Below are 25,703 nucleotides of genomic sequence, written 5' to 3'. Positions count from 1 at the left end.
CTCGTGCGTGATTATTAGCTTATATTCTCTTTTTTCTCTTCATTTAATTTAATTTAATTAGGCAACCATGGAAGGTGCACTTTCCTTTCTTAAAAATTTTTCTACAGCCCATAACTTAATTTTAAACCTGTAAAGTATTAGAATCCTATAACCACTATGTATGTGGTAAAACCCTCCACCAGCTAAGCAGATTACTATGAGGTGAGTGCTGAAAATTAAGCTAAGCTATACATACGATCTAGTTATTACATTAGAGCACATAAGGACTCCTTAAAATATCAAGAGTAATAATAATGATAAAAGAAAGTGTACCATACTACAAGTATGAACCCCAACCCACAAGCTGTACTGGGACTGTGCCATAAAAATGGATAAGACAATCCCACACAACAGACTGGACATAACCCTTGTGGACAAGAAGAAAAAGGCTACCTATCTGATTGACGTAGCAGTACCCAACACACTGGCAACGTGCAGAAAATCCATGGAGAAAAAAATCAAGAAGCACACAAACCTAAGACAGGAGACAAAGAGATGTGGCATATGCAACAAGTAACAACCATCCCGATCATCGCGTCAACCACTGGTATGTGGTTGACACGATTATCGGGATGAACAGCAATAGGTCTCCCAGCGAACACTTACAAGGAACTCCAAAAAGTCACAATCCTGAACAACTGTAGGATAATCAGAGTTCCTCGACAAACAGTAACACCAAACATAACAACCACCCTGTGCACTTTGTAGCAATACCCATAACGAGGTGGAAACCCCAATTAGGTAGAAATAATATAAGAGCAACAATAACAATAATAATAATAAAACAGAATATTTGTACTATTCCAAGACAAGAAAACCATCTAATTCTGCTCTGAATTCACTCTCACTCACTGCCTCATTCCCACTTTCAGATCTTCTGCCAACTTTAACACCTTCCCTTGGATACCCTCATCAATATCATTTATGAAAATTAGAAATAAGAGAGGACCCCACTTGTTACACTTGTGAATTTTGAAGACTGACCATTTATGACAACACTCTTTATTAGCCAGCTTGCAATCCATCATAGGATCTTAACAGTAATTCCAACTCCTTCCAGTTTATATAGCAGCCTTCCACGACAGATGTATCAAAAGCTTTATCGAAGCCTTGATATATAATGCCAAAACTGTTACTTTCATCCAACTGTTTAATATAAGCACTTCAATACTATCACTGCACATCTCATGCTGTAGCGATTGCTTTTCACTTCGATCCCAGTCTTCTCTAACTTCACAAGACATTTGTGCCGCCATGTTTAGTGACTCCATTTACCAGCAGATACATGGTACAGCCATAGGTTCCCCGGTTAGTTCAGTTATGGCAAACATCACAATGGAGGAGTTGGAGTCGCACATTTGTGGGTCTACCAGATCCTATTGCCTTTTGGTATCGCTACAGGGATGATGAGTTTGTAGTCATTCCCTGGGAGTCGGTCAACCGACTTCTGCACCAGCTTAACTCTGTTGCCTTTCAATCAATTCACCATCAAACTGGAGTCGGACAATACCCTTCCATACTTGGATATCCTTGTCCGGTGCGAGGGCATGTGTTTGAAGACAACAGTCTATCACAAGCCGATGTGTGCTGGCCAATTCACCAACTACTGGTCAGCACACGTACGTAGCCACCTTCTCGTCACAGCGCAGGCCCTGCTAACCCACGCCTGGACCCACTCTAGTTCTGTGGAGGAGAGACACACTGAGATTACTTGGGTTAAGACAGATCTCACTAGGTGTGGCTACCCCACCAGTGCCCTAGATAGGTGTGACCTACAGGCCCGTGACCACATAGCAACCCACAGGCCTATGCACAGTAATGACTCTGCCTCGACCGCTTTTATCCCGTTCTACCTGACCGATCACAACAGATTTCTAGGGTCTTAAAGGCTCATGAGATTATCTCATGAGCCTTTAAGACCTTTACAACTCCTGGGAAGGAAGTTGCGATTCCTCGTCTCAAGAGTTAAAACATCGGTTCCTCCCTTGCTGTAGAGTGGATTAGTCTACTGTATTTCCTGCCGTGACTGTACTGGCTGCTACATTGGAGAAACTGGCAGAAGGCTCAGCAGTCGTGTTTCTGAACACGAAAAATCTATCCATTTAGCAGACGTGGAGCACTCAGCCATTGCTAAGCACTTCTGGTCGAACCAGCACAACATTGACCCATGCCGTGATGTCATGATTATTGATCGGTTCCGCCATCACTGTCACCGCGCGCCTGGCTGGAGTCACTGAACATCTCACACTGTAAAGATTCCTTTAACCGAATCAGAGGAAGTTGTGTCCATCCCATTACTGAGATGGTCATCCTCTTGGCTGACAAATGTTGACATTTACAACTTTCCCATGCATTACAGCTATAGCTACAAGCTTTCCCTTCTAACAGCTAATTATTACATACACATAGTTCACCATACATGACTGCCATGGCATGCACATAGAGTTCTATATTTCTATACTTTAGATTAACAGTCACAACTGATGAAGAACATTTTCCAGTCTGAAAGCTATGTATTACTTACTTTCTTGTATTATTTTTACTCTTTTTTTTTTTTTTTTCTTTTTTTGTTCGCATGAACATCAAAGTATTTTTACATAACATTAAACGTATTTTTTAAATGCAACCCGTCATTTTCCCTTCGTTTTTGCTGTGGCACAATAATTTATTAATATCAACCGTTTAATATTCACAGTAATTTACCACACAGTAATTCACATCACAGTAATTTACCAAATTGGTCAAGCATGACTGAGGCTCCTAGGTAACAGTTAAGGAGGTCTATTTGATTTACTCTCTTCTTTTTTTTTTTTGTATTCACAGATGAATTCCCAATTTTTATTCTTAGCTCTCTTTGCTAGTGCTTATTCGCTTATTCATAATTCAGCTTTCACCCATTTTACCCCATCTGTGACTTCAAAATCTCTTATAATGCTCATACAAATTGGAATCTGTGGTCTCTACTGTTCCATGCTTATTTCTTTGTCTCAATTAAACTCTTAACAAAACTTTGACCACTGGTACAAATATATTTGTGGTAAATATATTTGACTGTCAAAGAAGCAAAGGGTAAGTGAAGCTAATAAAATCAATGTTGCTGCTGATGGCAGCAAATGAAAAATTACTGCTCTCATTGAGAAGGCTCTTATATTGATGATTATTGTTTCAAGAGCCCACCTTTCCTTAACATGACCTCCCTAAAAATGACAACTCTAATATGGAATGCAGCCTTGACATAAGCAGAAAAGTTGAACACACCTTGTTACTATAGGAAACTATATAAAATGGAAAAACAAGCTAAGCAGATGTCACCTGAAACTTTTGTCAAAGCAAAGAATGCAGAATCCTCATTTTGGCCTCAGAGCCTTAGTCATCAGCTTCAGCCAGTAAATGAATCACCATTTTGTTTCTTTTATACCATATATTATTATTTTTTTTTTAATTTGCTACTGTTCACTTCAAATTATTGCTCATTATAATAAATATGTGTAGATGCATACTATACATTTAACTTTCCTTTGAATGATTTTTAAGGAATGCATCCCTTTTGCCCTGTGTGTGTGTGTGTGTGTGTGTGTGTGTGTGTGTGTGTGTGTGTGTGTGTGTGTGTGTGTGTGTGTGTGTGTGTGTGTAGTTATTAATAAATGGCTGGCTGAAATGGGAGTACTTAAAGATGGGACAATGTCAGAATCCAACACACACTTGTGTGTATCATCTTGGTAGTCCATCTTTAGGATTAACAGTTCATTCCTCACTGAATATTAGATTGCAATAAGCTAAGTTATAAACTACTGTTGAAATGACACTTCTGTTCTGCCATCTCTATGTGCAGTTCCTATTATGTGATTAAATGATTCGGCAGCTGGAATAAGTGAGTAACTGAAACTAATACTAAATTCTTTTAAATGGTAAATAATTAGCAACAAAATGTATGCATACCATTTTGATTTCTGAACAATTCAAATGTATCAAAGTGAAGATGTCCAAAAAGTTGCCCAGCAATAATATCATGATGTCTTCTGATGATGTCCAAATATTTTTCATTAAACTGCAAATAGAATAAAGGAGGATTCTCTGTTTTCAGGCGACCACGATTACTGTGTCCAGGCGAAATGTGTCCTATTAGGTATACCTGGGAGAGGGAGAGAAAAATAATTAATTCCTTTGTAAGGAATTAATTATCTCTATCTATGATATTTGTAATCAACTACAGTGCATGTAAATCATCTCAAATATCTTAGTAATAAATGTTTTTGACGAAAACCTGATAGCAATCTTAAAAATAAAGTACTGTAAATTTAATTCCACTTTAAAGTGGAATTAAATCTATCAATTAAAAATGTTTATCAACTCACTTCTCCAATCCATAAAATCTATAAAAAAAAAACAATCATGCGACTTAAAATGTTTTCTTCTTCCTCATTTATCCCTTCAACTTCTGTTTTCTGGAACGACCTTCCTGCATATGTATTTTCCAAAAAAATTATAATCTTCAGAAATTCAAGTCTAATGTCAACAAGTAACTTCTGTCTTCTCAACCTTTAACCATGCAAAGTACTAGGTATTATAGATTCTAATAGCTTTCGTCTTTGGAATTTTTATTAAAAAAAATAATGATAAAAATAAAAAGTCTGAAACAGATGCATGGAGGAGGGAAGGGAAGGAAGGCAATATTTTTAATCCATTGGGTGAATTTTATAGGCTGGATTATTGGTGTTCATACTTATGGTTTTGCTAGTGAGTCTTGAACTTTGGGTCAACAGAATTTGAGGAATCACCACTTTGTGTATTTGTAAACCATATGACAAGTACAATTTTTCATCTACAGTCTTTGAAATATTTAAATTTGCTACTTTTTTTAGTCTGCTAACATAGCAGCTTCTATAAGAAAGAATTCTGAGGTTTCTTTGATTTCCACCATTTGATTTTTTCATAATTTTTTTATAGCTAAAATCAGGTCTATTAAGATTCTGTTTAATTATGGTATTAGTTATGTTTTTAATTTGATTTGTATTATTTGTATGATAATAATGATAAAAATAAAAAGTCTGAAACACGAATATAGGCATGAATTCTGTTGACCCAAAGTTCTAAACTCACTAGCAAAACCATAAGTATGAACACCAAATAATTCAGTCTATAAAAAAAATTACTATTGCCCCAATGGAGGAGGGAAGGGAAGGAAGGCAATATTTTTAATCCATTGGGTCAATAGTAACTTTTTTTATAGACTGAATTATTTGGTGTTCATACTTATGGTTTTGCTAGTGAGTTTAGAACTTTGGGTCAACAGAATTCGTGCTTATATATATACAGGGTGTCTCAAAAATATTGGTACAAACGTTTAGGGGAGGTAGGTAACATCTAAAGGAATGTGAATCACATAGGAACCCATAACCGGAAATGTCACCATAAGCCAGTACACGCCGTGGTAGTTGCCGCACGAAGAGAATGCATCGATATACGAACTGTGAGCTGGCAAACATGCACCTAGTGTATGGATTAGCAGAGGGTAATGGATGAGCCGCTCAACGAATTTATGGAGAACGCTTCCAGACACATATGTACTGGACCACCGTTTGTTTGCACGTGTGCATCAAAATTTGTGCGATTATGGGTCATTTAGAGGTAACAGGAGTAGTGCAGGCAGACCACGTTCAACACGAACTCCCACCACGGAAGAAAGTGTGTTGAATGCCATCCAGAATAATTCTACTACCAGCACACGTGCTGTTGCCTCTGCCTCACGAGTGTCTCGTTCCAGTGTACAGCGTGTCTGGCACGATGATTCCTTACACTCCTTTAATTTCTAAAGGGCTCAGTTACTGCTCCCCCAAGATCATCCTGCACGTGTGGTTTTTGCGCAGTGGTTTCTCCAAGAAAGCGTTCAAGACTTGAATTTTCCAGCCTATGTTTTGTTCACGGATGAGGCTTATTTCACACGGGAAGGCTTATTCAATCAGCACAATGCTCATGTGTGGGCTCACGACAACCCACATAGTGTGCGCCCCCATGCGGCACAACATCACTTCGCAATAAATGTGTGGGCAGGTATGGTCGGTGACTGCTTAGTCGGCCCATACCTGTTACCATCCTGCATGAACTCTGAACTCCGCTAAATATCGGATCTTTCTTGAACAAGTTCTACCAGGGTTACTTGACGATGTTCCAGCAAATGTGAGACGCAACATTTGGTTTCAACATGACGGGGCACCTGCCCATTATGGAAGGTGTGTTCGTGACCATTTGAACAGCCATTTTGGGCATCGATGGATTGGCCGTGGTGGACCCATTGCCTGGCCCCCACACTCTCCTGATTTATCGAGCCTTGATTTCTTTCTGTGGGGGCCCTCAAATCTATCGTGTATGAATCGCCTGTGGAGACGGAAATGGATCTCGTGGCGAGACTCATCTGCGCTGCTGCTACTGTCAAAGAAACTCCAGGTGTATACGACCATGTCCGCCAATCCATGCTGCGTCGGTGTCACGCATGCATCACATCTCATGGTGGAACCTTCGAGCATCTGTTGTAACATCATGAAAAGCATCCTTCTCATACTCCATTGTTAATATTATGTCAAATAAATGTTTTGTGTCATTTCTGCTTCTTGGGCCTCTACTACTACTTTCCCATGATGTTTCCGGTTATGGGTTCCTATGCGATTCACATTCCTTTAGATGTTACCTACTTCCCCTAAACTTGTCATTTCTATACTTGTCCATAACAGTGGGAGAAAGACAAAATAAAGCAAAAAGCAAAAAAAAGAATAAAATTAGCACATTCTCTTACAGTATGGACAAGGTAGTCCCAATGCAGTGTCAATGATATAATAAAATTAAGGTAAAAATAAGGGTAAAATAAAATATAAATAAGCATTTTGCATAGTAGGAAAAAATATTTTTGAATTTAATGTAGATTTTAAGTAAATTTGAAAGGGGAAAAAAAATATTTTTTTTTATGTTGGAATTTTGTGTAAATTAGATGAATTAAAATAAGAATTTAAAACAAGCAGTATCACCATTGTATTGCACTAACAGTTTTACGAATGGGGAAAAAAGCTAGAAGTAGAAAGTACATAAAAAGTATAGAAAAAGATATTAAGCATACCAGGCTAGCTGGGGTTGTAAAGCCTGACCTTTTAGAAAGGGCCCTGGCTTTGTAAGTGTTAGTATAATAAGGAATCTAATACCAAATGTTTGTACTGCAGGAAAAACAAAAGCAAAAAATCATGCAAGTCCCAACAGGCCTAAAAACAAGCTGAAACAGAAACCCAAAGTATAATGAGAGAATAGAGAATAGTAACAATACCTGGGATTTTCAAGTAATACATAGTGGAAGGAAGAAGGGGGAAAATATAGCACACATATTTAGTTGAGTAGATGAATGTATCTAAAACAGTACTACATTAGTGACTTTGCTTCAGGCAAATAACAATTTATAGCAGCAAAATGGACTTAATAGAGAGCTGTGAAGAAATGTGAAGAATTTATTTTTATCCATCAACTGAAACTACATGTTTACGATATGGGGCATAATGGTCAGTCTATTATTAGTTTTAGTCTCCATTATGCCCATATCGAGGGGGGGGGGGCACAGCTAAATTCTATTTAATTGGCTTTAATTTTAAATGGAATTATTTTTAATTTGTTTTTTAATTAAATTTCTAAATATTCGGAGACTTTCAGCTACAATTTTAGTCTTTTTACTTTTGCTTTCCCCCTCCCTGTTGATTCAACCTTTATGTTAATTTAACTATTAAGTTTAAATTTTTGCCCAACAGTTTTGCCATACTACTGGCATATGTTTTAATTTTAAACGTAATATTGGTTTTATACATATATATAACCATACAAATAAATTAGAATGAGAGTTAAAATAAAAAATAAAATTCTGCGGCAATATTTTTACTCTTGTTACCCCTGTCTTCCCTCCCTGCTTGGTTTGATTTAATTTAGGTTTAATTTCGACTATTTTCGCTCTTGTCTTGCCATACTGCTGGCATTATTTTATTTTTTATTTTAACTCTCATTCTAATTTATTTGTATGGTTATATTTCAAGCATCATGTAGAGGAATATGCTTTTTGCTGCCTCTGACGTATGCTGTACTTTTTATTTTTATTATGAAAGATTCCGTTTCCAACTATTTTAAACGTTATTCAAATATATGTATAATTATATATATATATATATGAGTTAAGTTAATAATGGTAAGAGTTTTTTTAAAAGTAAAATATGATATACTAGCTTATCAGGTAAACCATAAACCATGGCGGGTACCCAACGTGACCTGGAAAAAATCAATCTATGCCATGACATAAGCAATAAATATATATAAAAATACCATTAAAATGTTAGTTATGGCAATAAGATACATTGCAAGGGACTTTTTCGAGGGCTAACCCTTACCATGTATCAACCATAATTAACGAGCTATCCGTTTCTGTAGTCATCGTCCAGCATAACTATGTCCTAATATACGTAAAATAGTATAAAGTTAGAGCCAAATGTATAAATTTTGTAGTAGTTAGAGCCAAAAGTATAAAATTTGTAGTAAGTTAGAGCCAAATAGTAGTAATAAAATTTTGTTAATTAATCCCAAATTTAGCAGTTAACTGGCAAGATGACTGTTAGCCCGACGGATAGCCAAAATATTAAATTAAACTAAAATTATAGAAAGAGCTATAATTATTGTTAGGCATGAGTTATTAACTTAACTCATATTCATACAGACCGATGTAATGTTTAATCGTCCTAGATGGCATTAATTGGTTATGTTACTACTTAATATTTATTATAATATTTATATTTATTATAACATTTAATATTTGCAACATTATAACATTTAATTTAATTGTTATACTTGGATATATATATATATATATATATATATATTATGAAATATTCCATTTCCAACTATTTTAAATGTTATTCAAATAATAACGTTTAAAAAAAACTATCATATGTATAATTATATCATATGATAGTAGTGGGCGAATTGCTAATGCTGCGTCTGTGCTGCCATCCATAGTTCATTATTCATCTATATAAACTGGTTAATTACTTTTGTCAGTAGCGTGGCTTTGCACTGGAGTGCTTGTATCTGTTCTATTTTTAATTTTCGCTGCATCAGGCCCACCGCTGTTCAATTCCCCTGCATTGGTGGTTCGATCTGGGGATCGGGTGGCGGACTGATCTTTCGATCAATTCTCCTTTGTGGCGATTTGTCTAGCGTTCGATATGCAACAATTCCCTGACCATTATTGGCCTTATGGTCCTCTGTCGAGATGGGGTGTAATGGTCAGTCAATTTTTGGTTTATTTTTGTTTTGTTTTTTTGTAGTGGTTTACATCTCTGTTGGTGATATTTCACATAAATTTGGACCTGGTGTCCATCAGAGGGGGCACCGTTAAATTTCTATTTAATTGGCTTTTAAAACTCAATGAATTATTATTCGTATATTTAGATTTTCAAAATTATTTTAGAGAGTTTCTGCTGCAATATTTTTATTCTTGTTACCCCTCTCTTCCCTCCCTGCTCGGTTTGATTTAATATAGGTTTAATTTCGACTTTTCTCTTGTCTTGCCATACTGCTGGCATTATTTTATTTTAATCCTTATTCTAATTTATTTGTATAGTTATATATATATATATATATATATATGTGCCATCCTCCCTTAGGGCTTTTCTCTTTTTTAAACTTAATGGCTTTTCTAACAAATGTTAAGTTGATCATTCTAAGATCAACTTAACATTTCTCAGAGTTTTATGTTGCTTCTAACTGTAAATGTTGAGGTTTGGTTGGTTATTTCGTGTGTAATGGTGCACTGGCAACTAAGACCATAATGCACCAAGTCAAGATAAAGAAAATACACCAAAAATGATATCTGGAAACCTCTAAACAGGTTACTGTATCAAAAGAAGGAAATTTATAAAAGAATTAATTCAAATGCTTGTGCATAAATTAACAGACTGTAAAATGTTAAAAATATCAAACATATTGTCTCTGTCATCTAAAATCTGGCTGAGTGTAAACAGTTCAGCCAGACTAATAAAATGCATAAAACATAAATGTTGTGCAATGATAAAAATGGGATATTACATAAAAATATGAATAATCGTTAAAATAGTTTTACAGTTCTCACACATAGGTGGGTCATTTGCCCTCAGCAGAAAGGGTGCATAAGATGACTGTGACCTATGCAGAGCTGAGCAAGAACAACTTCTTCCCATCACCTCCCCCCCCCGCCATGCACAGACTGGACTTCCATTACTAGATTACAAGCTTAATTTGGTATACAGTAGTTCATTTGTGGCTTGTTGATGCCAAGAATCTTATCACTGGGAATATAATTTGATGCATATAATTTGTCTGCAGTCTGGTTATCCAGGTGAATGGCTGATTCTGTGGCAGTAACAGCTAATTCCTCTGACTTCCAGTGTGGCTTGGGATCCAGCAGAAGCAGATTCAATGGGAGAAAAAAGTATCTGCCGAATCCACGACAGAACTGAATGAGGGTTTACCTCATCGATAACAGACACTTGATGAATATAAGATGCTCGACAAATCAGTATGTATCATACATTTTTGGTAATCACTCTCTTTAAAGCTGATTAAGTTTTTTTTTTTTTTTTTGCATGCAACTCTGCAGAATATATGTTACTTTCTTGTGGAATCTTGCTGGATACTGTCTTTGTGTGGGAGAACAACTGATCCCACATATGATTCTGACTTTTGAGCCATCTGTGTAGACTGGCAAGAAGTCAGAATACTATGCTCAATGAAATTCAAAGAGTTGCCAGTAGACTGCTGGTGGGGTGGCGACCTTCTCCTAGATCTTGTGGGAGAAGTCATTGTGTAATCAAGTTGGAAGAAGGGTATGCCAGGGTGGAAGGAATTACCTTGGTGACTGGGCAGCATTGTTTACAGTCACATTTAGTTCATTAACAGACCCTTGGATTAGAATACCAAAAGTTATTTGACCAGTGATAGTGTGGATGGCCTGGCAATGGACTAAATGTAAGCACTGAAGCACACTATCTCTAGCAGAAGCATAAACCTGAAAACCATAACTAAGTTTAGGATGGGCAAGAGCCTGGTAGAGTTGGAGTAGGGTATGGCGATCAGCACCCCTCAAAGTTGACAAAACGGCAAATCTCCAGCACCTTGCTTTCCAGCTGCTCATTCCAATAGAAGAAGTTCAAGAATCACTTTTACCTCTCATAAATCACTTTTATCCCCCAAAGCTAGCAGTTTTCTGACCCACTGCCTCCATAGCATCAGCAAATATTCTTACACCCTTTCTATTTAAGTATATCCCATCCCTGTAGAAGCAGTCTTCCTGTTAACAAGCACAGACTACATTGAAAAAAATTCTACCCCACAAGGCTCTCAATCTTATACTCCCTATCGTGTCTGGGCAGAATTGTAGAAACTTTCAAAATTTAACCCTAACTCTTGACGTTTTATAAACATTGACCTGTACTTGTTAAGTAAGTCCACAGATCTCCTACTCTTAATATGCTAGCTTATTGTGTAATCTTGCTTGAAACTTTTTTGTGGGAGGACGACAACTGATCCCAGATATGGTTCTTACTTTAAGCCATCAGTTTAGATTGGCAGGAAGTCAGAATAGTGCATTCTATGTGATGCAGAGTTGCCAGTAGATAGCTGAAGGTGTCTCAACCTTCTTTCAGATCTTAATGGAGTAATCAAAAATTGGAAGAGGTGCATGCCAGGGTGGAAGGCTGGTGACTTGGGCACTGTATATTGTTTTGTGAAATTCACTTAACAACCCTTGGATTCAAATGCAAAAAGGTTGATTGGCAATCCAACAAGCATTGTAGAGATTTTCTCATTGTGGTTCAAAGACTCTAATGGGGACTAACTCTAATGTTCAAAGATGGGGACTCTAATTTGAAAGTGTACGTCAGGGACAACTGCTTACGTTGAAAAGAGAAAGATGGATCATTTGCGTTAATGAAGAGGCTTTGGACAGAAGATGCAGGAATGGTCCAGTGGCAGTGCAGATGGCATGATGATGAATTGGATCTAAACATTGAAGTACACTATCTCTAGCAGAAACATAAACCTGAGATCATAATCAAGTTTAGTATGGCCAAGAGCCCAGTAAAGCCGGAGAAGGGTACAGCAGTCTGCACCCCACGAAAATGATGAAAGGTCACAAATTGAGGTTGCCACACACATTCTCTCAGATAAGCCAGACAAGCTGTGCTTACTACCTGGGAGTCTAAAATGCTGATGGAACTGATATTCACGTGACACTCAAATCAAGTGGACCTAATTTCAGCAAAGTCCAGAAGGTTTGTGACAGCCAAATCCTCTGCTTGCACCTTCACAATGGTGGGACTATCAGTAATCAAGGGTATAACCCTCATTTGCAAGCACACTGTGGGTGACAACCCAGATGCAAACCAACGTAAGCAGGGGTTGAGGTGTGATGACTCTACAGTTGATGACTCTCATCAACCGGTGCAAAACCACAGCTTTGCTTATTGAAGACTTGAAGTGGTGGATCCCATGTTTAGTCTCCAGAGCTAAGTTCCAGTCAACCCTTCCCCATCTCTTCCACTATGCAGTATGATCGATGTCTTTTGAGATTATGACGAACACCATGGCGAGGTCCAAACCTCCTTACATTTCGAGAGTACAGCTCAAAAATGGTGTTCGCAGGCGAGCTGCTAGTTAATACATCACATTGAACCAATTAGTAACTCTCTAGGAGGCTTCCGGATCAGCTAGTTATTATCATTAAAACTAAGATAATTAGTTTTTTAGAAAGTAAAGGAGATCGGCAAACACAAAAACAACATATACCATATGACTTGGATTTTCCGAAAACTTAAAGTATCACTTTAACTTCAACGGAAATTAATTACGTTGATAGACTGCAAATGCATATTAAAAGCCTTCACTGAAAAACTGGAAATATCTAAGAGTAATTTAGTGAGAAAACAATTTCATGGTATGCAAGAGTTAGCTGAAATCAATGAATCTCTCACAAAAATTCTTAAGATCACAGAATGATCTTAAGAATTATTCAAATCATTTGTGTTCTTTAAAAAGGTGAAATGAAAAATTTATTTTCTTTTGAAGTGAAGCCATGGAAGTTAGACCCGACTGGATGTGATGCCAGGTCTGTTAGTGAAGAAATTCAAGAACTCATTGAATTAAAATGTAATGAAGAATGCAAATATAGATTTGAAAAGGGTAGAATGGCTGAGTTGTGGGGATCAAAAAAAAAACTAAACTTCTTTATCCAACGATGTGGTCTGAAATGGCCAAAGCAGTGGGGCCTCGCCTTACGATGACATCAACATCTGATATTCTCAGGAACTGATATACAGTTGACCCTTGAACAACACAAGTTTGAACTGCTTGGGCCCACTTATATGCAGATTTTTTTCAATAAATATATTGGAAAATTTTTTGGAGATTTGCGACAATTTGAAAAAACTCGCAGACAAACCATGTAGCCTATACAGCCTATATATATATACACATACAAAGATATATATATATATATGTATATTTGTATATCATAGCTTAATTTTTGATGTTTGCACAAGAGGCGATGTATGCATAAACTCAAGAGAAGAAAAAAGCAAAAAAGTATAAAAAATCATATTAAGTAAACAGTATGAGATGAATTAACAATCTAATAATTGTATCCTGTTTTAAAAACAGGTAGCCTACGAGTAGTCTGTTATAAAAAGTTAAAATTTATCAAAACTTACACACACAAAAAATTACAGACCTTACATGGCTATTTTCAGTCGAGAGAGTAAACAGATGTAAAGATGCAATATTAAATCATAACTGCATAAAATTAACTGTAGTACATACTGTACTACTGTAATAATTTCGTAGCCACCTCTTGTTGCTATTGGGGTGAGCTCAAGTGTTGTAAGTATTGGCTTAAAACACCGTGTGAGGTTAATCATCTCTGCATGAGCAGTTCGTCTCTCCAGAAAATTGCGTATTGCAGTAAAACAATCTCTCACGGTTCTTCCGTATTTTTCACCGTGTTTAGTGCAATACCATAAACCTTGAATAACACCATATAAGTGCCAACTGGTGATGCTGGAAGTGCTCCCAAGAAGCAGAGAAAAGTCATGACATTACAAGAAAAAGTTGAATTGCTTGATATGTACTGTAGATTGAGGTCTGCAGCTGCGGTTACCCACCATTTCAAGATAAACGAATCCAACGTAAGGACCATTATAAAAAAAAAAAAAAAGGAAATTTGTGAAGCTGTTGCTGCAGCTATGCCAACAAGGTGCGAAAACCTTGCACTTTTTGTGAAATACCTTTTTATCTCATATTGAAAATGCAACTTTTATGTGGGTGATATAAGATTGCTATAAGAAAGGCATACCTATATACTCTAATATGATTCGAGAAAAAGAGAAGTCATTATATGACAACTTGAAGCAAAAGGAAGGTGAAAGATCTAAAGCTGGAGAATTTAATGCCAGCAAAGGATGGTTTGATAATTTTAGAAAATGGTTTGGCTTAAAAAATGTCAAGATAACAGGAGCAGCTTCTGCTGACCAAGAGGCAGGAGATGAGATGCCATTAAGAAAATTATTGAGGAGAAAGGATATCTGCCTTAACAGGTGTTTAATGCAGACAAAAGTGCTCTCTTCTGGAAAAAAAAATGACACAAAGGACATTTATTAGTAAGGAAGAGAAGCCAGCAGCAGGATTTAAGGCAGGAAGGGATAGGCCAACTCTATTGTTTTGTGCAAATGCAGTCGACAATCAGGACTACCCTTATCTATAAAGCTGCTAACCCCAGAGCCTTGAAGGGAAAAGATAAACACCAGCTGCCAGTCTTTTGGTTGAACAACAAGAAGGCCTGGACAATGAGAACCCTTTTCCTGGATTGGTTCCATCAATGCTTTGTCCCTGAAGTCAGGAGGTACCTTGCTAGTAAGGGACTGCCTTTTAAAGTTCTTTTGATATTGGACAATGCCCCTGGCCCCCCAGAACCCCATGAGTTTTACACCAAAGACGTCAAAATGGCCTCAAACACAGTCTCTAATTCAGCCTCTAGATCAGGGGGTCATAAGGACCTTTAAGGTTCATGACACACGGTACTTTATGGAAAGGATTGTAAACGCTATGAAAGAGAACCCCGATAGAGAGAACATCATGAAAGTCTGGAAGGATTACACCATTGAAGATGCCATTGTTGTTATAGAAAAAGCCATGAAAGCCACAAGCCCGAAACAAATTCCTGCTGGAGAAATCTGTGTCCAGATGTTGTGCATGACTTCACAGGATTTATGACAGAGCCAATCAAGGATTTATGACAGAGCCAATCAAGGAAATTATGAAAGAGATTGTGAATATGGCAAAAAAGGTGTGGGGGGGGTAAAGGGTTTCAAGATATGGATCTTGGAGAAATTCAAGAGCTAACAGACACCAACACCAGAGGAATTAACAGAAGATGACTTGATGGAAATGAGTGCTTTCGAACCAGTGCCAGATGATGAGGAAGAAGATGTAGAAGAAGCAGTGCCAGAAAACAAACTGGCATTAACAATCTGGCAGAAGGGTTCCGATTATTCAAGACTGCTTTTGGCTTTTTTTATGACATGGACCCTTCTATGATACAGGCACTGAAACTAAAGCAAACGGTAGAAGGATTGGTACCGTATAGAAACATTTTTACAGAAATGAAAACAAAAATGTCAGACAGAAATTACGATGTATTTCCATAAAGTTACACCGAGTGTGCCTACTCAACGTGAAGACGACAAGGATGAAAACCTTTATGATGATCCATTTAATGAATAGCAAACAATCATCATACCATACAATTAATAAACTTATCTGTTGTGCATGTGTGTGTGTGTGTGTGTGTGTGTGTCTTTGTGTGAAAATCTGTACGGCAAGAACTGTATGAGATGATTTTGTGTCTCATCATTGCCTAAGTATTCATTGTGTAGAACATCATGTGCAAGATTTGTATTGAAGTGGATAGCCTATCCTTACATAGGCATAAGGTGAGTGATATTTAATACAAAATTAATAATGTGTTAGTTTTCTTACTGTTTTATAACTTTGCTTTCAAAGAATTACATTACCGTACAGTATGTCTCTGTGTGTGTGTGTCTCTCTCTCTCTCCCCCCCCCTCTCGTAATTGGAGAAACTGCGTATCACCCTATCATCACAGGTAAGTGGTTTTTTTTAAAATGTAACAATGTTTCCAATACTGTATTATGAATATGACTAATACTGTATGTCATAAAAATTTTATAACAATTCATTAGTGCATAGGCTAGGCTACTGTGAAGCAATTATATCAATTACACTAGGCTACCATAAAGCAATCATATTGCTGCTTCTTCATTATCAATGCATGAATCGTTATACCTGTAAATAAATATGAATTTCTTTTTCTCATTATATTTTCATTTTTGATGTCTATTAGTAATAGTAATACGTAATAGTGTTAGTAGTAGTAGTAATAGTGTTAGTAATACATATAACATCTACAGTGTTTTGTATCATATAAGACAATATTGATGTAGGTAAGGTACTGACAGAAAGACGATTCATCTTGTAAACAGACGACGTAAACTTACGGTATCAATAAATACAGCACAGTACTGTAAATGTATTTTCTCTTATGATTTTCTTAATAAGATTTTCTTTTCTCTAGCTTACTTTATTGTAAGAATACAGTATATAATACAAATAACATACAAAATATATGTTAATCAACTGTTTATGTTATCTGTAAGGCTTCCAGTCAACAGTAGGTAGTTAAGTTTTTGGGGAGTCAAAAGTCATACATGGATTTTCGACTGTGTGGAGGTTGGCGCGCCTAACCCCCCCCCCCCCCCCCCGTGTTGTTCAAGGGTCAACTGTATCTTCAATATGATCTCTTATTTTAAGGACTGATGATATTTGTAAGTACTGATGGCTTTCCAATATAGCTAGAAAGATACATGGGTGGAAATTTTCAGATGTGGGGGCACACGGAACATCACTTGAACGATTGTTCTCAACCAATTAGTGTCTTTGTTAATGTTCAATGCGTGGCACATGGAACATCACTCATATGATTGTTTCAGATCTATGACGATCTGAAAATTAAAACTCCATCAACCAGTAACAGCTTTGAGGACTAAAACCAGCAGAGGCTGGTTCGAACCAGCAGAGGCTGGTTCGAGCGCTTCAAAAAAGGGTGAATATCAAGTGTTGAAAGGCATGAGGAGGCATCCAGTGCTGATAAAAAAAGCAGCTGAGACCTTTAAAATTGAATTCTAGGAGTTTGTTGATCAGGGGGATTATCTTCCCCAGCAAGTTTTTAACACTGACGAAATCGGCCTCTTCTGGAAGTGAATGCTCAGCAGAACATATATCCCTAAGGATAAGGCTAGTTTACCTGGGCATAAACCTATGAAATATAGGTTCACTCTCCTATTGGGTGCCAATGTATCTCAAGATTTTAAGCTGAAGCCTTAGCTTGTGTATCACTCTAACACCCCCCAGAGTATTTAAACAACAAAAGGTCAACAAAGGCATGCTGGGAGCGTTTTGGCACAGTAACAAGAAGGCCTGGGTTACAGGATATGTCTTCAATGAATGGGAACTTGAAGTTTTCTGTCCTGCAGTGAAGAGTTATCTTGAGAAAAATACTTCCTGTGAAGGCACTACTCCTGCTGGATAATGCTACAGGCCATGATCCCAACCCTGTTCAATCTCTTGAGGCACAATTTAACTTTGTTCAAATCAAATTTTTGCCACCCAGCACCACTCCTCTTTTTCAACCAATGGACCAGCAAGTGATTGCAAACTTCAAGAAAATCTAAACCACGAAAATGTTTGAAAGTTGCTTTGCAGCAACCTCTGGTGAAAATGCTGTCACCCTCAAAGATTTTTGGAAGTCGAAGTTCAACCTGCTGGACTGTGTGAGGCTGATTGTAAGTTCTTGGAATGATGTTTCCACCAGGTGCTTAAATTCAGCCTGTAAAAATATCTGGCCTTTAATTATACATAACGTTGACAGATTTGAAGATGACGGTGCTTTGACAAATGATATTGTCACTCTTAGTAAATCAATGGTTCTGGAGGTTGGCAAAGAGGATGTGGAGGATCTTATTGATGCTCATGGGCGATAGCTAACAACAGAGGAGCTACAAGAGTTGGAGAAAATTACGGAGTGCCACTGGAGAGGAAGAGGAAATAAAAGACACCCAAAAAGTGTCAGCTGAAGACTGTCATTTCTTGTTGGGAGCATTTAAGAGAAGTGGTAAAAACAACACCCCAACATTGAAAACACTGAACTCACAATGGGCAAAATGGAAGACAAAGTCATTTCTTACTTCAGGAAGCTACAAAAAAAGTCGTCAAAAACAGTCCACTTTGGACAGTTTCTTTGCCAGTAGCAGCAAAAGACAAAAGACTGAAAAGACACCCGATGCTTGATATAGTCCCGCCACCATAGATTTCATCAGCTCTGCACTTCAAGTCTAAGGTAAATGCTAATTAATTTTGTTTGTTTTTTTATTTTAAGATGTTTTATAACTATTTATTAAATAATCTTTCATAAAAATTAAGTATAACAGGTAAGAAATACCCATTTTATGTGTTGTTGGGGAATGAATTACAGGAAATCAATGTATTATTGGTTTCAACTTACAATGGGTTTTGTGGAACGAATTACCATTGAATGTTGGAGCCCAACTGTACTTCTTTGTTTTCCAACATCTTATATGACTGAAAGTAGTTTTAGTTCAGTAAATAAAATATTAACATAAGAAAGAAACAGAATAGATATATGTTTAAGAGGAGACAGAATTAAACTTACTAACATCATACTGAAATTCAACTTTTAGCTAGAAGCATCAGGCTCAGATCCCATTAAATAAAAAGAGTAAATATAAAATATTTTATTGTTTAAAATTCCTTTGGGCAAATAGGAAAAAAACTGTCTAAAAAATCCCTTTAGGGGCAATATCTATAAAGGTTGAGAATCACTGATATAGGGAAGACACTGAAGTGAGTATTATCTTGTCATCATGTTCAAAATAAATTAGGGAAAAAAAAAAAGCATTAATTTTGATCCTGATGTCCAAAAACATGACTTCTTTTAGGGAGAGAAACTGCCCAAAGCAGATGGTGATTTGAGAGCAGGTAATACCTTTACAGAAATAACAATGCAGTTATGCAAAGATTTCCTTTTTGCAAGGAAAGGGATATCAATCAGAGGGATACTGTCTAGATGGGGTCTTCTTGAGGCCTGATTTTTGAACTTGTAATACAGAATGAGAAATTTAAGGAATGGATACAATGTATGCACGAATCTGTTCAGAATTATAAGCGAGATATAGATAACCAACAGAATCAGAAACTTCATAGTGGTATAGTCAAGAGTGATGTGACTTCTGGTGCGAAGGATGTTGGCTTGAAAGTCAATCATATTTTATTAATTCTAGCTAAAGATGTCTTGTACTTAAAAGTAGTGAAGAAGTCCTAATTGCTGTGGATAAAGAAACACAAAACTCGTTGAGAGGGGTCAGGATACAGAAAGTAAGAAAAGTGATCATGGCATTGTTTTAGAGACAAACTAAAAAGAACATTAACTTCATTCCAGATCTTTTGGATTTCCCAAAAGATCTGGAATGAAGTTAATTGTGTATGATGTTGGTAAGGAAATTCAGAAGGACGATCTATGTGACAAGTATAAGAAAAATCTTTTGCATTTGGGATTGATGAAAGAGGAGATGGTTGCTGGGGTCACTGTTCACTTCATAAGTAGGAACAGGAGTGGTTCTGGTGATAACCGGAATTTGGAGGTTTCACAAAGAATTAGAATGTTTCTAATGCAACAGCAGCATTTGTTTGTTTGTTGGACTGATGTCATACAGATTAAATGATTTCTATCTTGTGACTGTATGCTACAATTGTCAGGGTTTTGGGCATACTGCCAAAACATGTAGACAACAAGATCCTATATGTAACCACTGTGTGCTGGGAAAGGCCATACATATAACAATTGCAAAAACATTAACAAAGAGACTGTTCAAACTGTATTGCTATAAATCACATGGGAGACCATCCTATTAGTGATAAAAGGTGTCCAGAATATCAAAGGGTGTTTAAACTAATTAAACTGAGTACAGTTGATTCCTTTCATAACTAGTGCCAATAGTCCAAATTACTCTAATGCAAATCACTATATCATATCAAATCAAATCAAATCAAATCAAATCAGCAAATCAGTTGGTGAATTTATGTTTGTTTCGATGTATTTTAAATACAATTCTGACATTTGGCCATATTTAGTTTATATTGATAGTGTACTTGATAGGCTAGGAGATTTGCCTATATTGTTTGCAATTGATTCTAATGCCAAGAGTTCACTTCGGTTCAGTGGCACTACCGATGATAAAGGGAAAGCTTTAGATGATATGACAGCAGTGCGGAAGCTTATGGTTCACAATCAACCTGGTGAGGATTCCATCTTTTGGACAGTAAATGGTGAATCAAACATCGACGTAACTTTTACTAACTCAATTGCCGTTAGATTCGTCTGTAGATAGAAAGTCAAATCTGACTGGGTATTGAGTGATCATTGTGCAATATTTTATGAAATCAATAAACGTAAGGAAAACATTCTTGGCTTGCTTCAATTAAAGTGCTTTGCTGTTAAGTGTGCAAACTGGGATAACTTTGAAAAAGTTATCTAACTTTGAAAAAGTATTCAGCAAGCTATGATCACAGTCTCTGAGTTATCTAATATGATAGGTGGGAACTTTGTGGAGTTTTTGCAAAAAAGTTATCTATGACGCACATGTAACTGCTATGAAACAGCAACAGATAAAACAGACTGGTTAAGTGGTACCTCAGCTTACTCTACTGAAAAAGCAGGTTAATAAGGCTAGGAAGCAATTTCAGAAGAGCAAACAGGGAAAATGCCTTGGAAGTTATTCGATTAAAGAAAGACTATCAAAGCCTTCGTAACAAGTATGTCCATGCTATAGCTAAAAAGAAATGACTGCTATAAAATGTTAGTGAAAATATCAGGGAATATTGACCCTTAAGGATTGGTTTATAACATTTGTATTGGCAAATTCAGAGCAGCTGCAGATGTTATATATTCTATTGTCAAGGACATGACAATAGAATGTTAATCTAGAACATCGTCACATGAGTGCATTGAATAAGTCTTATGGTAATAAAGTTGAAGAATTGCCTTTTACCCATGATGATCTTCTTACCGTTGTTAAATCCATTAAAAATAACAAATGTCCAGGTATGGACCTACTGGAGGGAGAGGTAATCAAAAATTCTCTAATCTTTATTCGAATGAATTATTACAAGTTTTTAATAATTGTCCAAGGGATGGTGTGTTTCTGTCTCCCTGGAAAAATGCACTGTTCAAGGTTATTCTAAAATCTCCAATCAAACCAATGAGTTCACCTGCTTTATATAGACCTATTGCATTGCTTCCTGGTCTAAGTAAAGTTTATGGGAAGCTTTTAGCCATGTGGATTGCTGTCTACCAAAATAATGTTTGACTTTCAAACAGACAATATGGCTTCACTCCTAGTGTAGGCACTGAAGATGCACTGCACTCTAGTTCACAATATTCAGGGATAGAATTATAAATATACCTTGGGAATTTTTGTAGACTTTGCTGGTGCCTTTGATTCCATTAGTTGGACAGTGTTTTGATAATGTTGCACATAGCTAAATGTTCTTTTAATATTTTAGCCTCAAGTACACAATGCACATTACGAAAATTTGGTCCCCGTTTTAAGTGGAATTTTCTGGAACTAATTATCCTCGGATAACGAAGACCCCCCCCCCCCCGTATAACATGTTCTCATGTTTTTAGATCACACACGTACATTTGCATCTTTCTATGATTCCAAGACTATGCAGTTTAGTAAAAAATGATCCATGACCTGTTAATAAGAAAGTACAATGTAGATTAGATACCAACTAGACTGGTTTAATATAATTTACACCATTAACATAAGGGGAAAATTTGAATGTTATTTTACCTTTTTCTGAATAATTCCATCTGCTTTGGCATTTTTCTAAAAGGAGCTCCCAAATCCTCTTTTCGTTTTTTGCCATTTAAAGTGTTAATTTTGATGTCCATCAACCCAGATTTTATTCCCCTACTCATATAAAAGGACAAGCCTCTAAATATCAACTGTAAATCAAGTGGCATTTTGCCGCCCAACACCTGCAGAGCTTCTGTGAAAACAGTTCTGCAGGCCATAACCATTTTGAGTAATATAACTCGATGTACAGAATAAAGCTTTCTGGCGTTTCTTAGCTTGACTGCATGGCTAATCCAGATTGATGAACCATACATAACAATCGGCAGAAAGATACAATTATAAATCAAATGAAGTGCTTTCCCCTTTATCCCCATTTGTACCATGTCTATAATATGTATAAAGGATTTTGCAGATTTTCTAGCTAGAGGCCGCTTTCAATAAATGGGGGGGGGTGAAATTCTCAGAAGACAGCTCATCTTAATTTCCATCATAAATGGGGGGGGGGTGAAATTCTCAGAAGATAGCTCATCTTAATTTCCAAGCCAACCAAAAGATTGATAATTCTGTTCATATTATTGTGAATATTTATGAAAATATAATAATGCTCTGGAGTTGTTTATTGTAACTCCAGAGCCTTATTATATTTTCATCAATCCATTATAAGCCTTTTTAGCCACAATAATGACAATACCTATATCTTGTTTTAAAGTTTATAAATTTGATTTTGCTTCCACATAATTTCACAAATTTTGCCACATAAATTATAATAACAATAATAATAACTAGGAGGCTTCGTCCCTTGCTCGCCAACCCCTGCACACACTTTTCTATGGAAAATGTAGAGGCATGACGGGGTAAGTCAAATATTTTCTATGTAAAAGACACACCTGTTGAAAAACACTGATGACGTTCTTCCCTCCCCTTTTTACTCCTGTCCTTCAGCTATCTCCCTCACTCATGCTTTTTTTTTTTTTCCTTTTGTTCTCCATCAGGAAGCTCAGGCGACCCCTGATGGAGAGCAGCCAGAGTACTGTGAACAGCCTGGCTCATCTCCCAGTGGTGATGGCGGGCAACATGGAATTCCACTAGGGGCCCTGTGGCCAAGAAGCCAGCACAAACAACAGAACCCAACACTAAACTACACATGCAACACAACACTTTTCTGGCTTTTACAAAAGAGTACTGATGGCACAGATGTAGGAAATTACAGATGGCACCTTACCCAAACTCTATGATCGATATCTAATCAGGAAATGACCTATGTAATTATTTACCTGTGCATTTGTAGTGACATAATTTCCCCACTCACTTGTATCATGTGACCTGCATCCCTCTTCTCCCATTGGCTACCCCCACCACACAGCATTCTCAAGATGGAATAAATATCACTATGTAATTATTTACCTGCATTTACATAGGTCACTTAGGAAAAGGCCTTTTACTTCGGGTTCCATAATGCATGAGGAATACTGCTGCATCCGAAAGAGCAGGACTAAAATATTTACAAATATACAAACTATATTAGGTCCCTTCTTCAGCTGACATTACGATGGAACATCAAATGATGCCGTGCATGGTCATGTATTACAGAGTGAAGAACATTATTATTATTATTATTATTATTATTATTATTAGCCATATGATGCAAGGAAGCCTGAGGCTTATGCTGCACCAGCCAAAAAATAATTCTCAAATTACCCTGAGAGAGAGAAATAGAAAGGAATCACCAAGAAAGAGAATAACGATGATATCCAGCTCAGGACTCTGGGTTTGCCAAGCCCATACTCACCAGATGTGAGCCCCATGCACGAGGTTGGTGAATGTTATGTAGGCAGTTGTCTTTCAATGGAAGACAACAATGTACAACAATTTACCTGCACATTTGTAGTGACGTAATTGTTTTGCCCTCTTCTCCCATTGTCTTGAATAAATATCGCTAGGAGGAAAACTTTTTTAATGTATAGAGAGATGATGATAATAATAATAGTAATAATAATAATTCACATAAACTATAATAATAATTTATGTGGTATCCCCTCTGTCAAACATGCTCAACCACTGCTGAACACATTTGGCAGAGGGGACACCACACAAAACCCCCACTCAAAAACTCACTGAATATGAAAATGATTAGCAACAATAATACTGATCAGAGGCAATGCATTGCAAAAAAGAATTAACAGTGACAGAAAAACTCTTATTCAACTTCTCTGAGTTTCTGATACTACATTGCAACAAAACTCAAAGTGGGAGGGAAGGTTCAAAGAGCTTGCTAGAATGTGATAATGAAAGCAATACAGACAGCAATCACACAAAAGGTTGAATGCATGACCAGTCTCACATGCCTACAGATATATATATATATATGAGCAAACTCCCAGATACACATTGATCTGATTGAGAAAGACATCTAGGTGTCAAAAGCTAGCATTTTATATTTTAACCTTTTCTTAATTTTAATTGTACAGTATTTTATACTGTACAATTAAAATTATAAAATATTTTATTTATTTTATAATTTTAATTGTACAGTATTTACATTTATTTATACAATTTCACATGCAAATAATTAAATATTAAATAGTAATTCAGTAGTATTTAAGAGTTAAATATTGTTGTTTGCTGATTTATAGAATTAATGTGTCATACTGCCAACGTCAACAACTGACAATTTAAAAGTAATAAAAAAAAATCTAACTACAGCTTACCTTTTCTCCTTTTTCCCTTGTTTGAATTAGTTCAGATTCTAACCATGAAAAGTGACCTGCAGGATCAGACATATGTTCCACCACTTTGTTTTTATAATACCATAATAATGTGTTTAGTCCAATAATTTTCAATCTATGATGCAACTTAATGCTATAAAATCCACCTACAGATAAAAGATAAAAATGAACTATGTGGCAAGCATAGTATAGCATTAAGTATACCATTCATTTATATAAGCAATTTTATAATATCCTGGAAGTTAAGCCTTGTACCTTTTCTGGCATTAATTTAAATACAATGAAATTCATTTATAACAATGGTGCAGATCCCCAATTTTAGTTCCATTAAATCTAGAATAATTTATAAAAAAAATTCTAATGTAGTGGGGGGAGTGGCACATATATGGATATAAATAAAAGTTTAAGGAACCTAAATTGTGTAAGTGTAAATTGTACATGCAGTTAACTTAAAATTAGCTCTGGTTGATTTGGAGTTTTTTGTGTGGTAACTACTTTGGTCATTGTATGCAATTTTGTATGACCTTTATTATATTATAACTCTATTGTGTGCATTTAACAATACAGGATGTTAATAACAGATTGAGTAATGCTAACCTTATAACTGTGGTACGAACTCCTAACACTGACCAGCACAAATTCTTAAATCTCCTTCAATAGTCAAATTTTTGTTAGCAAATTAAAGATAGCGTAATATACATACAGGTGGTAGATGACTCTCATCAACCAGTGCAATACCACCACTTTGCTTATTGGAGGCTTGAAGTGGTGAAACCCATGTTTCGTCTCTAGAGCAAAGTTTCCGGCATCCCCCTGCCATACACTTCTGCTTCAACCCATGCACGGTACAAAGTACTATAGGTTTTGATACCTTTTGTGTTT

At 36.5% G+C, this 25,703-nt stretch overlaps 1 protein-coding gene across 1 annotated transcript in view; it reads right to left on the bottom strand.

Moving 5' to 3' along the window:
* LOC150085579 (acid sphingomyelinase-like phosphodiesterase 3b) overlaps nucleotides 1–25,703 on the bottom strand; it is a 121,927-nt gene that overhangs the window by 47,313 nt on the left and 48,911 nt on the right. Inside the window, exons 4-5 of the mRNA XM_090374121.1 lie at nucleotides 24,804–24,967; nucleotides 3,979–4,171 (exon numbers count right to left, since the gene is read on the bottom strand). Of these exons, the coding sequence (XP_090230247.1) occupies nucleotides 3,979–4,171; nucleotides 24,804–24,967 (357 nt within the window). The remainder of the gene's footprint in view (nucleotides 1–3,978; nucleotides 4,172–24,803; nucleotides 24,968–25,703) is intronic.

Source organism: Mastigoproctus giganteus, chromosome 5 (genome assembly GCF_048544385.1).
Source record: "Mastigoproctus giganteus isolate SK-2022 chromosome 5, ASM4854438v1, whole genome shotgun sequence".
Taxonomy (NCBI): Eukaryota; Metazoa; Arthropoda; class Arachnida; order Uropygi; family Thelyphonidae; genus Mastigoproctus; species Mastigoproctus giganteus.
Note: the sequence above shows the minus strand (reverse complement) of the source record. Positions and strands in the feature narration are given on the sequence as shown.